Source organism: Gossypium arboreum, chromosome 9 (genome assembly GCF_025698485.1).
Source record: "Gossypium arboreum isolate Shixiya-1 chromosome 9, ASM2569848v2, whole genome shotgun sequence".
Lineage (NCBI taxonomy): Eukaryota > Viridiplantae > Streptophyta > Magnoliopsida > Malvales > Malvaceae > Gossypium > Gossypium arboreum.
Window position 1 is genome coordinate 71,076,030 of NC_069078.1, and position 14,145 is coordinate 71,090,174.

At 37.6% G+C, this 14,145-nt stretch overlaps 2 protein-coding genes across 3 annotated transcripts; one reads left to right on the forward strand and one right to left on the reverse strand.

Moving 5' to 3' along the window:
• Positions 1 to 253: 253 nt before the first annotated feature.
• On the forward strand, positions 254 to 2,346 carry LOC108460277 (protein FAF-like, chloroplastic). Its single transcript, XM_017759715.2, has 2 exons — positions 254 to 442; positions 582 to 2,346. The coding sequence occupies exon 2, from the start codon at positions 625 to 627 to the stop codon at positions 2,110 to 2,112; it is 1,488 nt and encodes a 495-aa protein (XP_017615204.1). The 5' UTR covers positions 254 to 442; positions 582 to 624; the 3' UTR covers positions 2,113 to 2,346.
• A 584-nt stretch (positions 2,347 to 2,930) lies between these two features.
• On the reverse strand, positions 2,931 to 13,294 carry LOC108460276 (serine/threonine-protein phosphatase BSL3). 2 transcript variants are annotated; one of them, XR_001867503.2, is made up of 22 exons: positions 11,854 to 13,288; positions 10,497 to 10,557; positions 10,341 to 10,419; positions 10,126 to 10,205; positions 9,947 to 10,041; positions 9,713 to 9,812; positions 9,241 to 9,310; positions 8,710 to 8,811; positions 8,532 to 8,613; positions 8,030 to 8,209; positions 7,227 to 7,500; positions 6,894 to 7,134; positions 6,625 to 6,795; positions 5,365 to 5,603; positions 5,123 to 5,207; positions 4,919 to 5,017; positions 4,636 to 4,835; positions 4,465 to 4,540; positions 3,958 to 4,093; positions 3,734 to 3,873; positions 3,481 to 3,618; positions 2,931 to 3,366 (listed from the first exon to the last, which is right to left on the reverse strand). XR_001867503.2 is itself a non-coding variant. In XM_017759714.2 (21 exons), the coding sequence occupies exons 1-21, from the start codon at positions 12,305 to 12,307 to the stop codon at positions 3,535 to 3,537; spliced, it is 3,048 nt and encodes a 1,015-aa protein (XP_017615203.1). In that variant the 5' UTR covers positions 12,308 to 13,294; the 3' UTR covers positions 2,931 to 3,534. The 2 variants fall into 2 exon arrangements, 1 of the variants encoding a protein (XP_017615203.1); XM_017759714.2 differs by having other exon boundaries at positions 2,931 to 3,618; positions 11,854 to 13,294.
• Positions 13,295 to 14,145: the final 851 nt, after the last annotated feature.

Sequence of the window (14,145 nt, forward strand, 5' to 3'; positions counted from 1 at the left end):
CTGAACATGTTTTTTTTTTTTTTGTGACATGATAAACTCGCAAGAAGAAAATACAAACTCGCAAGAAGAAAATAAAAAAAAAACTTTGACTATGTTAACCAAATCATAGTTGAGAGGATAACACCACTTTAAACTTTTGATTTTGTTTGTTTAATCATCAACTTTTGTAATAAAAGGAAAAACTTGGAAAGGAGTGGAGGAGTCTGTTAATGGGGTCCATTGGACATGATTCCCAAGCCTTTCTACCCTCCTACAAATACCCCCTTCCCATTGCCATTTGCCACCATCAAACATCAATCCACACTCATTTCCCCTCCTCTTAACCCACCTTCTTCACTTCACTAATCTCATAATACAAGCAAAAGCACTCCTTCCGAGGTCTTGAAAGACCTCTGTTGGATGCTATTGCTAGCTATTTTCTCTTAAAACCAAACAACAACAGGTAATTTCACCTATATCCATACATTGTAGAGATACGTGTATTTTGGTATATGCTGCTACATGCATGTTTCTTGGGAACTTGTTATTTGTTGTTTAGCTTTAGCTATTTCCTAAGCTGTTTTGTTTTGTTAAATGTGTAGATAAAAATTCCAGTACCAACAGCGTGGGTATTAATAGTTGGAGATGTCTGCCTCACTTAGCAAGAGCTTTCTATTATCTTCAGCTGAAGAGGTCATGGATTCCAAGAAGCAAGGCATAGTATCCATTCTGGGATCGGATGCTGAGAGACCCACCAAAGCTACTTCACTTAGAAGAACTCTGTCTGCCGATATGTCGTCCCGGAAATGGCTGTCTCCCCTGAAAAAGAGTCCATCATCCCAAGAATTCCCTGTTCCTTCTTCATCTGAAGGAGAAGAGGAGGAAAATGAAGCACCAGATCAATCCCATATCTGGGCTTCAATTCGACATGAAAAGAAGCAACCTCAAAACCCTTCCCAGTTCGATATATGGAGCTCAATCATATCACAAAAGGCTGAACAAGAGTCTTTCAAGTCATCCCCACCTTATATTCACCCTCTTGTGAAACGATCCACCAGTTGTTTAAGCGAGAAAAGCCTTGAAATCTGCACTGAGAGGCTTGGTTCTGAGACTGGCTCTGATGGGTTCTCTTCAGAAACTGGTGAGGTGGAGGAAGATCAACATCTGCAACACCAAAAGCAAGAAACACTAGAACCCATGATGATGCCTTGTTTCCATGGTGAAAAGGCGACAACTGTGAAATACAGCTATGATGCTGGCAAGAAATCGTCAAACCCATCATTTCCGCCACCGATTCCTTCCCTTTCTGGCAAAGGTGGAGCATCGAGGCGCTTGAAGACTCATCGTGATAATGGTAAATTGGTTATTGAAGCTGTTTCAATGCCTTCATTGAACAACTTCCTAGCTCAACGCCAAGACGGCCGCCTTGTCCTCACTTTTGCCAATACCACTGCTCCTAGTCAAGCACAAGAAGAAGAAAGTAAGGAGGTAGGAGAGTTGGAAGAAGAGTTTGAAAACTTTGGAGAGAAAGAAAGTGAAATAGGCATTGATGATGATGATGATGATGATGATGATGAAGAAGAAGAAGAAGAAGGAGAGGAGGAAAGTGAGATTGAGCTGGCTCCTAAACTATCATGTGGAGCAATGAATGTGCATAGGTTAGCTGTAATGATGAACAAGCCCATATGGTTAGCAAATAGGAGGAACCCAACATGGCCTAAAACTTTTGACGAAATAGTCAAATTTGGAGAGGGAAGGGAAGGGAAAGTTGAGTCAAATAGCCCACCACCACTAGCACAGTCATTGCCACCACGTCCACCACCGTCCAAGGCGGCTGGAGTAGGAGCAGCTTCATCATTCAATGCTTATGAGTACTACTGGAGGAGGCCCAATCAGGGAATGTCAAAGACGGCAGCAGCAGTTGTTGACCCACTTGCTCAACAGTCACCACCAGGGAAGGACGATAGCAAGCTGCTTATCCTGACAAAGAATCTAATGGCTAATAAAGATCAACAACACTTGCAAGTGTTGGAAGGGAAGAAAGGTGATTACATTGTTCCTTTGTTAAAAGGCTGCAAGGAACCTAGGAGGTCCCTTCTGCTCTGGGAGCCCTATTGCATTGCCACTTCCTGATTATCCAAAAATACCATCTCCAAGTTGTCGCTATTATTATTGTTATTACTTACTATTGATTACCCTTTCTTTTATTTTCTTTTTTCTCTCCTAGCTAATTTTTCCACATCCACTCGTTGAGAGTGATTGTGTAGTCAAAATTTCTAATAAAAAGGACCTACGAAAAAGGAGAGAATACTTTTTTGGAAATTTTGGAAGATGAAATTTGGAATATATAGTGGTAATTTTGTATAATTCTCTTTGCCTATTTGTAGCTAAAAGCATCGTCTTTGGAATGGGTGGACTGTCTAGTCTGTTTCGTCTGTCTTCACAGAATGATGGGTTTTAGACTTTATATATATGTTTTTCTTGGTTGAGCAAAGTTCTTAGCCAATGGGGTTTCAGCATGAGTCATGGTCGACTTAACTGCTTTTGATTTTGGGGACATAATCATCTAGAAATTGATACAAGGCCTTGGCTTTGTTCCTCTAGGTTAAGGTTTTGAGTGTGATTGATATTCTTAATAGTTTGTGTACAAAGTGTGTTTTTGACAATGATAGCCAGCTCTACAACAATTCCTTTGGTACAAGTGAATGTAAGAAAATATAAAGCAATGATATATAATAATGTAAATAGTACATAAGATGTTCTTAAATTAATAATTAAATCAAAGTCAAGTTAAAACCCAATAAAGGGAAAATTCTTTTTCTTCAGACTCTTTTACCAGTAAAATAAATTCAAATACTAAAATTCGAACCAAATGACATCTTATAACTTCATGACATTAAGCAAAACCTGGAATTGTGATTGCTAGATTTACAAATGAAAAGAGTGACAAATTTATGACCAAAACTTGTAAACTTTTCATATTTGAACAACACTTGGTTTTCTTCACACAATCATTACATTGTACAGAGAAAAGAGAATTACATCAATCAACACCTCTTGATACAAGCAACGCCCAATATGATCCCTCATCATCATCACATAGTAAAAAATATTAGACCTAAAACAAGGACTAAAAAATATATATAAAACTAATGTGAAAAATACTCAACACTACCAACCCATTTGAAGAAACCTCCCAACTTCTACCTGGCTGTGCCTCAATTTACAGAGGGAGAAGCCCAACTTGCAACTTTCAGCACATATCCAAAAGGAAACCTACGCCGTGCACAATCTGCTTCTCTAACTTGTATCTTTCATACTACCACAGCACCTTGCAATCTGGTTCCCAAACTGTGCATCTTTCATAATCTCAAGGCCTACCGTGTGCTGAAAGCCGGCGAAAAACCAAAGTCAAAGCCTTCAAACTTTGTTACGAGAGAGATTACAAGTTTGGAAATGCCTGTATTTGGCATCATGCTCTTATACGGAACAGGGAATCACCATGTAGTAACATGAACCTGAAGGAGTATATGGAAAAAGATTTGGAAGGATCTATTATATCCAAGCAAGAGAGCCTCGATCATTTGCCACTTGAGGACGACCTCTAGTAGGTGTCGGAGGTCTGTTAGCATTCAACTCCTGATCTCATAGATGTAAAAAATATTAGTATAAGAAGCTATGCACGTGGTCCAAGCAAAAGAATGCAGAAATAACAAAAGACTAGTTACTGCTAACAAAGGGAATGAGGAAGCACCTGCATCCATGTATCTTCTATATGACGTTCCGGTGATGCTTCTGGAGATGACATTGCTGGGGGTAAAGGATGAATCAGCTTTGGAACTACCACGAGATCTCTACCCAAAACTAAGATAGCGCCAGCATTATTTGCGGTGCCTGAAAAATCAAGCATGCAAATTTTAAAGGTTAAATTGTCTGAACCTGACATATTGCATGTATAAGCATGGGTCAGGGACACACCACAATAATTGGTTGCCGAAAATAGAGTGATCAAATGTCCCTGGGCAAAGCGCTCAAAGCCATCCATAACACACTCATGAGCACGAACAATTAACTGAAGATCATTATTATTGCAGAATTCCATAACACGATCAGGCTGCAACAGGAAAAACCATTTACATACGCGTAAAAAGGAAAATCAGCATTGAAGCAATCAGAACAGACAGTTTTACTCAGAAATGACCTGCACAAGCAAGCGGGAAACAAAACAGAAGCAAATTTAAACAATATCTTGTGTCAAAAACTTTTAACTTTCAATGGTATGTTAAAGATACCATCATTTCCTTAAAGCTTTTTGTTTTGTGTGAGCATGTGTGAGAGAGAAAGGAAAGGGGAGAGAATGAAGCAGTTTCATTCAGGCAGATGGCCATGCAAGTACTTCCTCAAATATTGAAATCAATGAAACATGCAGCTAGAAAGGACTTAAAACGCTGTAGTTAAACAACAGTTCTAAAGTAGCACACTCACCCCAAAAGTAACCAACCCTGGACCTCTAGCATTTGGTCGCAACCCTTCCACACTATCATTTTCTGTTGGATCAGACCTAGAATATAAAATGACAGTAAAATGTATCAGCAAATTAAAGGAATGAATACCACTATATTTCATGACTAAAATAAAACAGCAACATGCTCTGACCATAATAAATCCATAAGAACAATTGAGCCTGCTTCCATTGTAATGGGACGCTGTAGGTTCTCAATCTGTTCCACATGATTTATAGACCGACCAATGCCACCATGCATACAAATGATTTTCTTCTCAATTAGAGCTGCCAGAGGAAGCCAATTAAATAACCGGTTTATGCGATGCCATGCCCATATTCCATCTCTCTCACCCTGTTACATAAGCCATCAGAATTGGGACAAAAACATTATACAAAGAATGACTAACATCTTTCAAAACCAACGTAAAACAATACCATGCGCTCAATACACTCAATCCGGAAGCCAAAAAGTGCATTGATATCTGCAGCCTCATGATTTCCCCTAATTAAATGTACATTATGGGGATACTCAACCTGCAACATAACAGAATTATAGAAAAGCTTGGCTCATCAAAAATTTCAAAAGAAAGTAAAAGTGAACATGAGAAGATAATCAAAGCACCAAATTTCTAAATTTACCTTCAATGCAAGCAGAAGAGTAATGGTCTCCAAGCTGTGTTGGCCCCGGTCCACATAATCTCCTAAGAAGAGATAATCGATATATCTGATAGTAATTTATAGCAAACAAATATCAAGTAAATAAAATGTCAAATTTAAAAATGAGATGCAATACAGCACATGCAGATTACACCTGAGACAGTCAATTGAAAATTTGCTAGTGAAGAGCCCTCAGAAAACACTAATTTTAACCAAACACTTACGCAATGTCCCCAGCTGTTGAAGGTGCACCATATTCATCAAAAAGGCGCATAAGATCCCCAAATTGTCCATGTAGATCACCAAAAATCTTAATAGGAGCTTTCAGCTGTAAAACAGTTGGTTCGGCAGCAAATATTTTTTCAGCACTTTCACAGAGATCTGCTATTTCATTGCAATCTAAGAAAAACTGTCGACGAACTGGAGGTTTCCAACCACGAGGCTTCAAAAGATGTGCAATGACCTGGACAAAGTGACATATAGACACTACATTATAGTTGAGCAAATGAATCTTTTCAAGATTCTAGAGGGAAGCATTTTGACAGATATAACAGGGGCACAAATGCAAGACTAAGCTAAACTTCTATCCACACTAACATTGATCAGTATATCAATGACCAATTGCTGAAAAAAAAAGCTGAGCTTCAACATATAGGAATTATTGACCACATTATTCAACTTCAGTCTTCAAGAAAAAATGGATTTTTCCAATTTGAACAAGAGAAATCTCTAGGAGGAATTCTCTCCAAGCCACTTATAGTACTAACAGAAGCAATTTATTATAAAATCAATAACCAACTTTTTAATGCTGAAGTGCATTGGTGAAGACTGCAAAGCAATGACAATTCTGTAATGGCATTGGAAGCATGGTAATGAAATCTGGCCCACAAATAATCACAGAGTAAACAATTTGTAGCTTTTCAAGCTTTTCCTTTCCCTTTCCTTTTATATCATAATTGAAGCTAAGTTGATTAAAAAGCTAAGGAGATTTCTTTGAGAGCTTTGAGATATATAGTTCCTTCTGTAAATCAAGATGTATAGCTTTTCAGGCTTTTTTTTCTTTCCCCCTTTCTAAGTTGCATCAAGACCTCAGGAACAATACAGAACACATATACATATGACGATAATAAATGTGAACCCACAAGGATAAAATAAGGGAGAATTCTGTCATCTTCAAATGAGAGTTCAATAATAAAATACTGTTGTCCTAGATTTATCAAGTGCCATAAATAAAACTGATCCATCTTAACTCAAATAAACTAAAATCAATCTCATTGAAATAAAGTAAATACTATCTTAATCCATAAAAAACAATTCAAATAGAAAGAAATTATTCTTAAGTGCTAGTGTTTGGGGTTTAGCGAACAGCAACAAAGATCCTGCTTTTACTATTCAATTCTACCCTTTTCATTTGCAGACACATGAACCATTACCTCTAAAACACAGATGCTGCTTTACAATACAAAAAATGAGGATATTAGTACCTTTTTGGGGACACTATTGATAGACATCTGCCTATCTAATAGTTTCCTTGCTGCAGTTGCACTCTCAGGAGTCCCATAGCTAACCCGCCTGCCTTCATTTTCAAATTGGTCAATAGAAAGCTGTCTTACCATCCCACCTAAAGCTCCACCAGTCTCTGCAGCCACAACCACCTATTGGCATAAAGGAAAAATTAGACAAACTCACAGGTACAAAACAATGCCAAATGACCTAAAACAGTATCATGTCAATCAAATTTTCAGATACTGACAGCTCTGTGGTGAAGCCTAACTCCAGCTGGAGCAACATTATTTGACCCAGCAGAATCAGGCATTTTAATCAAGGTAGACATTTGTTTTCCACTAGGTGTAGCCTCTGCCCCTCGATCCCTATCAGGAAGTTCAACTTCTCCATTAATTTGTCGTGCCTTGGCAGCAGCCAATGTGGCACTAATAGCCTCAGCTTCAGCAGCTGCAGCCTCAACTAAATACTCAACACCTTTGCTCATTCTCCTGCAAGATAAACCACATTGTATTCATTGAGGTTGCTTACGCATTTTATAGCCAATAAATAATACCCCCAAAAAGTTACAGTGGTTGCTTACCGGGATCCTTGAAGCATGGCATTTTCAGTGCTTATGTCGGTATACATATCCCCATTTACAGGGGGAGCAACTGGACTTCCCAGCACAACTGCTCCATCAGGAGCTGCTTCAGGCATTGTTTGCCTTTCTCTTTCATCACCAAAACCATACCTTCCAGGTAACCGCCCTGCATTCACATTAGAAGCAGCTGCTGCAGCCGCAGCATGTGAAGCTGCTGCTGTTGTCTCAGCAGCAGCCAGGTCTTCAGCAACAAGCAAGTCATCAAGCAACACACCTACAGCATAAATAATCATATTACCACAGTACTAGAATTACCAAATACAGATTCTCTTCTGAATAAGCATTAAGCACCAAAAAGTAGCTGCAGCTCAAACTCCATGATACATTAAAAGTACTTAAAGTTTCATGGAAGTAAATTTCTCTAATTCCCAAGACAAAAGAAGAATTGAAACTTTTATAGTCTCTCTTATAACAAATGTTATATACAAGAAAGTGAAGAATGTACATTTTGAATTAGGACAATGAGCACACAACAAAAACCAAAATTCATTCTTCAACAATTTTAAACAACCAAATTTTGATCTCATGAAGTGAGGAAGAACCAAGGCCTACAATATTAACTGACAAGCCTTGGGTGACTTCAGTCTAGATTATCAGAAAATGCAGTTATAAAGAGAAACTGTAATTATGTATACGATATATAATAATGGCATACAAATCTAATAGGCAACTGATAACTACATGCTGAGGCTAGAACAAAAAGCATACATGCATATTTTAGGGGGGAAAAAAGGCTATCTTACCACCACGTAAACCACCATAAATAAATATTAAGTCACCAACAGCAGCAGCTGCATGTCTGCAGCGCCTTGTCAACTCAACAGAGGCATCTCCTCCGGCAGCATCTGCACTGTATCTGCCTGTCCTCGGACTAGTAACAACAGATTTTGTATCACACCAAACTCCCGCAGCAGTATCCAACACTATCAGAAATGGGAATAAGTTAGGAACTGCAGGAAAACCCCAAGTTTTACGTTGAATAAATGTGAGATCAGAGAAAGGATTGACAGCTTTAAGAGATAGTTTGTTCCCTACTTTATGCACTACCATTGCATCACTTTTTTTCCAGTAGAGAGAATAACCTATATTTGGGGAAGTTTATAACAGATTTTACCTGAAAAAACTACTTTTAAACCTTAAGATTTTACAAACTGATATTTGACACAAACCAAACAAACCACTAGCACAGTACATGTAATAAATAAGTCATGACACCAAAAAAAAAAAAAAAACAAGGCCAAGCACCTGCAACACTTGACGAGTCTTCAACCATGCGTCCACCACCAAGTGCCCCACCAGAAACATGGAGCCTTGCATTGACAAAGACCTAGAAACACAGCACGTGCATCTGATTCATCTAGCCAGAAAAAGTCATGAATTGAACTGAACTATAAAAAATGAGCACAATAAAAGAAAAACTCACAGCAGCATGTTGATATCTTGGAGATGGTGAGACACCCGGAGCAATTGCCCATTCCCATCGACCATCCCTGTGTTTTGCAAGTCCATATGCACTAGCCAATGGCTGAGAAAAGAAGCATGAAGAGAGAACAGATTGAACAAACCCAATGGTACAAAGGTATGTATGCATATCAAAATAAAAAGGACAAAATTATGACACCATTTACATGCATCTTAGATCAATCTTTAAAATATCTCCATTGCTATTATTTTCAAATTCATTAGAAATCATTAAAATGCCTCTCTCTCCCTATCTAGACAGAGAAATATAAATTTCAAATCAGTGCCAACATTTATAAAGATGTATTGAAACTTTACCCCAACTAAACATGGAAAACCTGCCCTAAAGCAAATAATAAATCGAAGATAAAACCAGAGACTACAACATCTTGCGCCATATTGTTCAGAAAACAATACATATATACATACATGTATATATTAGGCCATACATTTACTAATCTAAACACCATTTGGTGCAGATTTCTAAACTCACCACACTGTTAGCATCCCTCCCTCCACAGAGCAGAAGGAGACCATCTGATCGTGCACTTGCAGTAGCATACCTATTTAAACAGAGATTGTCAACAAGGAATTAGTTTAAAATTGCCTACATAAATCATCAAAAAAAAAAAACAGCAACAATAATCATGTAGATGCTAGCTTGAAATCATTGTTTCGGAGAGTATAAGCAAGACTATGAGCTTTAATATACAACATTATCAATAAAGTTATAAAATACCAGAAGAGGAAATAAATATAGATACATCAATAGTCACCATGTCCAACTGCATCCATTTTGAAAGATAAGCATAGCAATACAGTATCATTTAGGTTCATGTCATGCATACAGCTTCGAAGAGACCCAAAACTATAAAAATAGAACAGACCATGTAATCTAAGGTTAGTTTTGGCACACTACCGCAAGTCAGTTCTGTGTGTGTATGTGAGAGAGAGAGAGAGATTACATGCATGGAGGTGGGCCTTCCCCTTCAGGTTCCAATTTACGCCATTCATAAGGCTTGGCAGCAGTATCCAGGGCCCATACATCAGCCAAAGGTCGTTTTCCTGGAAATGATGCACATCGTTCAGAAAAGAATTCACTTGAAAATCTAGATACATTTTAAATAAAAATTAAAAGAAATTTCCATGATAATTTTAAGAAAATGCAAGCAAGAAAAACAGAATAACAGATTATTTACCATCATTTCCACCAATAGCCATGAGATACCTTTGTCCCACCAAAGCCATCACATGTCCATAACGTGGCCCTGGCCCAGGGCCTTGCACAACAACCCTGCAGTACAATGAAAAGTCATATCAATAGCCAACCATAACAGTATAAATAAGGTGCAAACACATGCATCCTTCAAGACCAAACCTATGCCACCGTGGTCGCTGCTGTGTGAGATCAAGAACGTGAAGATCCTCAGCAGACAAACCAGCTGGACCAATTCCACCCTAAGTCAAAATAAAAACTTCACATGAGGAATTACTAACAGTAGAGGGAAGAAACTTAAATAAATAAAAACATTGTAAACAGAAAAAAAAAAAAAAAAAACAAAGGATTTATGATAAAATACAGTGTGCTCTAACCTGAATAACGACCATAGTTCCCACGGCAGTTGCCACATGAGCTGCCCTTGGTGTAGGTGGCTCTCCAAAGGGCGTGATCCTGTGAGATTACATAACGAGTCAAGTGGATATCAGGAATGCAGAACAGCAGTAATGAACCCTTAGTCCTAGGCTTACCTAGACCATTTATTACTTAACACATCATAACAGTGCACATCAGCAGTGGCACCTGCTAGTCCTGAAATTTAATAGAAACAAAAAGAAGTTTAGACCATGAACATCATCCAACACAAAAGAGAAAAATTCTAAAGAATTATTTCTTAAAAGAGGGATAGGGGCAACAACAACCATCCTTGACATTCCATATGTTGCAGATTTGTTGGGGATTAAGCCAAATAAAGGTCCTACTTATTCATTATTACTTGAAAATTGATCAAAAATCCTTGATTATTTTACCATTCAAAACTTAAAATGAAGCCCGATATTTAAACTTCAATCATGCTAAGTGTATGCACTATATGATGATTATTTCAAAAGACTGAAGATATTATTTTTCTTAGTTAGAGGAGCATGAATTATAAAAAATAAATAAATAAATAAAGAAGAAGAAGAAGCATGACTATTTCAAAAGGATAAATTGGAACATTAATCGTAACAGCAGGAAAATTTAGGCATGGCGTTTTCTGAATAAAAAAGTTTCTATTTGCAACTTAAGGTAAACCAGGATATTTAAAACTGTAAGCTGAAAATAGTCGTATTGCTAGTTTAACTTTGAAAAAAGGTAAGAAGTCCAAAAAAATCAGCGTCCAAAATATCACCAGAAAACATCTTTAAAGTGTTTTGGGAGCTGGCATGGAAGGAAAAAAAAGGAGGGCAGGGAGAGTGCAAACTCCAGAATACAAAACTGAAAATATTGAAACATCAGTTTCACACAAGGATCAAGAGGAAAGGAATATACTTCTAGCCTTCCATCACTCCATAAGACAAAATCATGGGCATTTTGAATTGTGCAAAACCCAAAGAATGCAAGGTTCAGATGCCACCTCCATAATTCCAAGCTATAGACGGTTTTAAAATTCATTTAACTTGGTATTAGCGAAGAACCTAAAAGATTATCACACTACATCTATTCTGTAAAAAAAAAATCAGCCTTCTTGCAGTGGCACCCCTTTAGAGTTTTCTTTCTTTCTTTCCAAACAACAAAAAGAAAAGAACTTGACTCTTTAGAGTAGTTCCTTCCTCCCCAAACCAATAAAAGGAGAAAACAGTTATTTACCTTAATACAAACATCAGCTGAGTAATTTGGCCTAGTATTAAGTTAGGGTTTCTCACCAAATATGAATTGCTGAAGCAATAATTTCTGGGTCTAAACTCTAAAGAATACGCATCTTAAATCCTCTAAGGTTCTCACAAATATGTGGACACCTATAGGCTATGGCCAAATTTCTTTGCATCTTAAATCACTTAAACCACAGTAAATTTTAAGGGTTTCTTAGACATCACATCAAAATGGAAGAAAATAAAAATAACTTACTGATGCCAGCGCTTCCAGCCGACGATGGAGTCCCAGAAGCAGCAGAATTCCCTTCGAGTGCCGTGGCGCCACCAAATAAAATCAACCTGGGCCCAATATACCCAGGCGTCCCTTCTTCCCCCACAGCTGCCACAGCCGTTAGAGTATGCCCACACCTAGGACCTGGCCCGTCTTCTTTCTTCTCAATAATCGCATTAACCACCGAATAAGTGGGCGCCCATCTTGGCCCAACCACCGGCGTTTGCGGCTGTCCCTGAGTAGCAGGTGGGGCAGCAGCAGACTGTTGTTGCGCCGAAGTGGGCGCAGATCCAACAGGTCCCGGTGGCGAAGCCTGGTTCTCTAGTTGCTGGTTTTGTTGCTGTTGCTCCCTCTCCATCGGCGCTGAAGATTGAGAAGCTCCGTTTTGATTCTGATCGTGGTCAGTCTCAGGCACCATCGACGAATCCACATCCATTTCTTTAACGTTCCCAAATTAAGCCCTAAGTTCAACAAATCGTAAATAAACTAGGCACACTATCTTTCCTTAACGCTATTGCACTTTCATTGACAGTGTAAGCTTGAGCTTGAAATTTTACTGCGACTTAATAGAAGAATGCCAACGAAAGCGAAAGACCTGCGATTGTAAGTCGACAAAGAGAAAGCCCTAACTACTTTTCCAATGGCTTTCACTCGCAAAACAAGCCACCCACGCGGGCAAAAACACCGCCGGCTCCCTCCTGAGATGGAAAGGTCTTTCCCAGAGAGGTGATTGATTAGTACTAGAAGGTTAAGGTTAAGATGAAGAAAGTGCTAAACAAGCAAAATTCAAAATTATAAAACCCTCAATCGAGGCAAATCAAGATCTTCAACCTAAAATCAGAGCTAATTCGATTTTCCGATCAACATTTTTCGAAAACCCTAGCTCAGATCGTGAATTAACCACCTCGTTAGAAAATTCCACAAACACATTCCAGGAAAAATTAGTTATAATTCCAGGAAATAGAGGGAAAATTGAATGGAGAAAAGAAAAAAAAAGAAGGGTGATAATCTCAAAGCCTTTTTAACAACAAAGAGATGAAAATTAATGATCTCATTTTCTCTCTCTAGAATGTGTTATGTTATGTAAGCGTAACTCACTCTGTTCTTTTTCGTAAAAATAAAGTTGATTTTTATTTATTAATTGTTTCTATCTTTTACCGGAGCAGCCGGTAAAGGGACTTATACAAGGATGAGAGTGGGCGCCGTCTTAGAGGGGATAATGACGGCGGAGAACGGGTAAGGGTAACCGGAAAGGGGTTAACATATAACGGTGATTACCGATTCCTATTTGCAAGGAGGTGTGCCTTTTGCCACCTATTATGGAGGAATTCACAAACCACGCGCAATAATACGCCTGGTTTTCCACGCGCAAGGCTAGATTAGGCGACACGTGGAAGTAGGAATTCCAGACTCAAAATAAGGTATTTATTGTTTTAGGGTTCTTCTGTATTAATAGATTACATTCTCTAATGCCATGACTTTTGAAGCATTCACAACTATACGCATTAAATAACACTTCACTTTTTAATTAATTTTACCAAACTAAAAATATTCTTTTTATTTTCTTTTGAAATACATCCACTCATTTCTCCTCTTCTATTTCCATATAAAGACAACCTACATGTCTTAATAACTCTTTTAACATCCAAATTATGTAGATTAGATGAAGTCATAATTGAACATAAAAAGATTTATTAGCATAATTTAATTTTTATAATAAATACTTTCTCTAAAAATATCCCCATTCAAATCTTATTATAATAAATTTTAATAAATTAAAAACCCTAAATCTTTGTTCTAACAAAACTTTAGTTAAAAGGAAAGACGTAGTTTATGTTTTGAGCTCCTTAATAACCACATCACGTTACATATTTGAATTAATGTATTCTAATTTTTATCTCGATCTTTCAATATCACGTTTCTTATTGAATAATAATTTCAATAAAATATGCTTTGTTGTATCTTCTTTGAAGTTTTTTCCTCTAATTGAGTTATATATATTGTATTATTTTCGTATAAGATACTTAACATCTTTTTCTATGTAATTTACTTATCTTTTGAACATGTTATGTTGATAGTCTTAGCCAAGCATGCTCTTGCCTTGCTTTTTGCACTGCAATTATTCTTGCATTATTTGAAGAAGTGTAACTAATGTATATTTTGTTAAACGTCATGATGGGGTTTTTCCCAACATGTAAATAAATATCTCATTTGAAATCAACTTCTATGCTAATATAATAAATATCTAGCATATGCATAGTCAATTAATTGAGA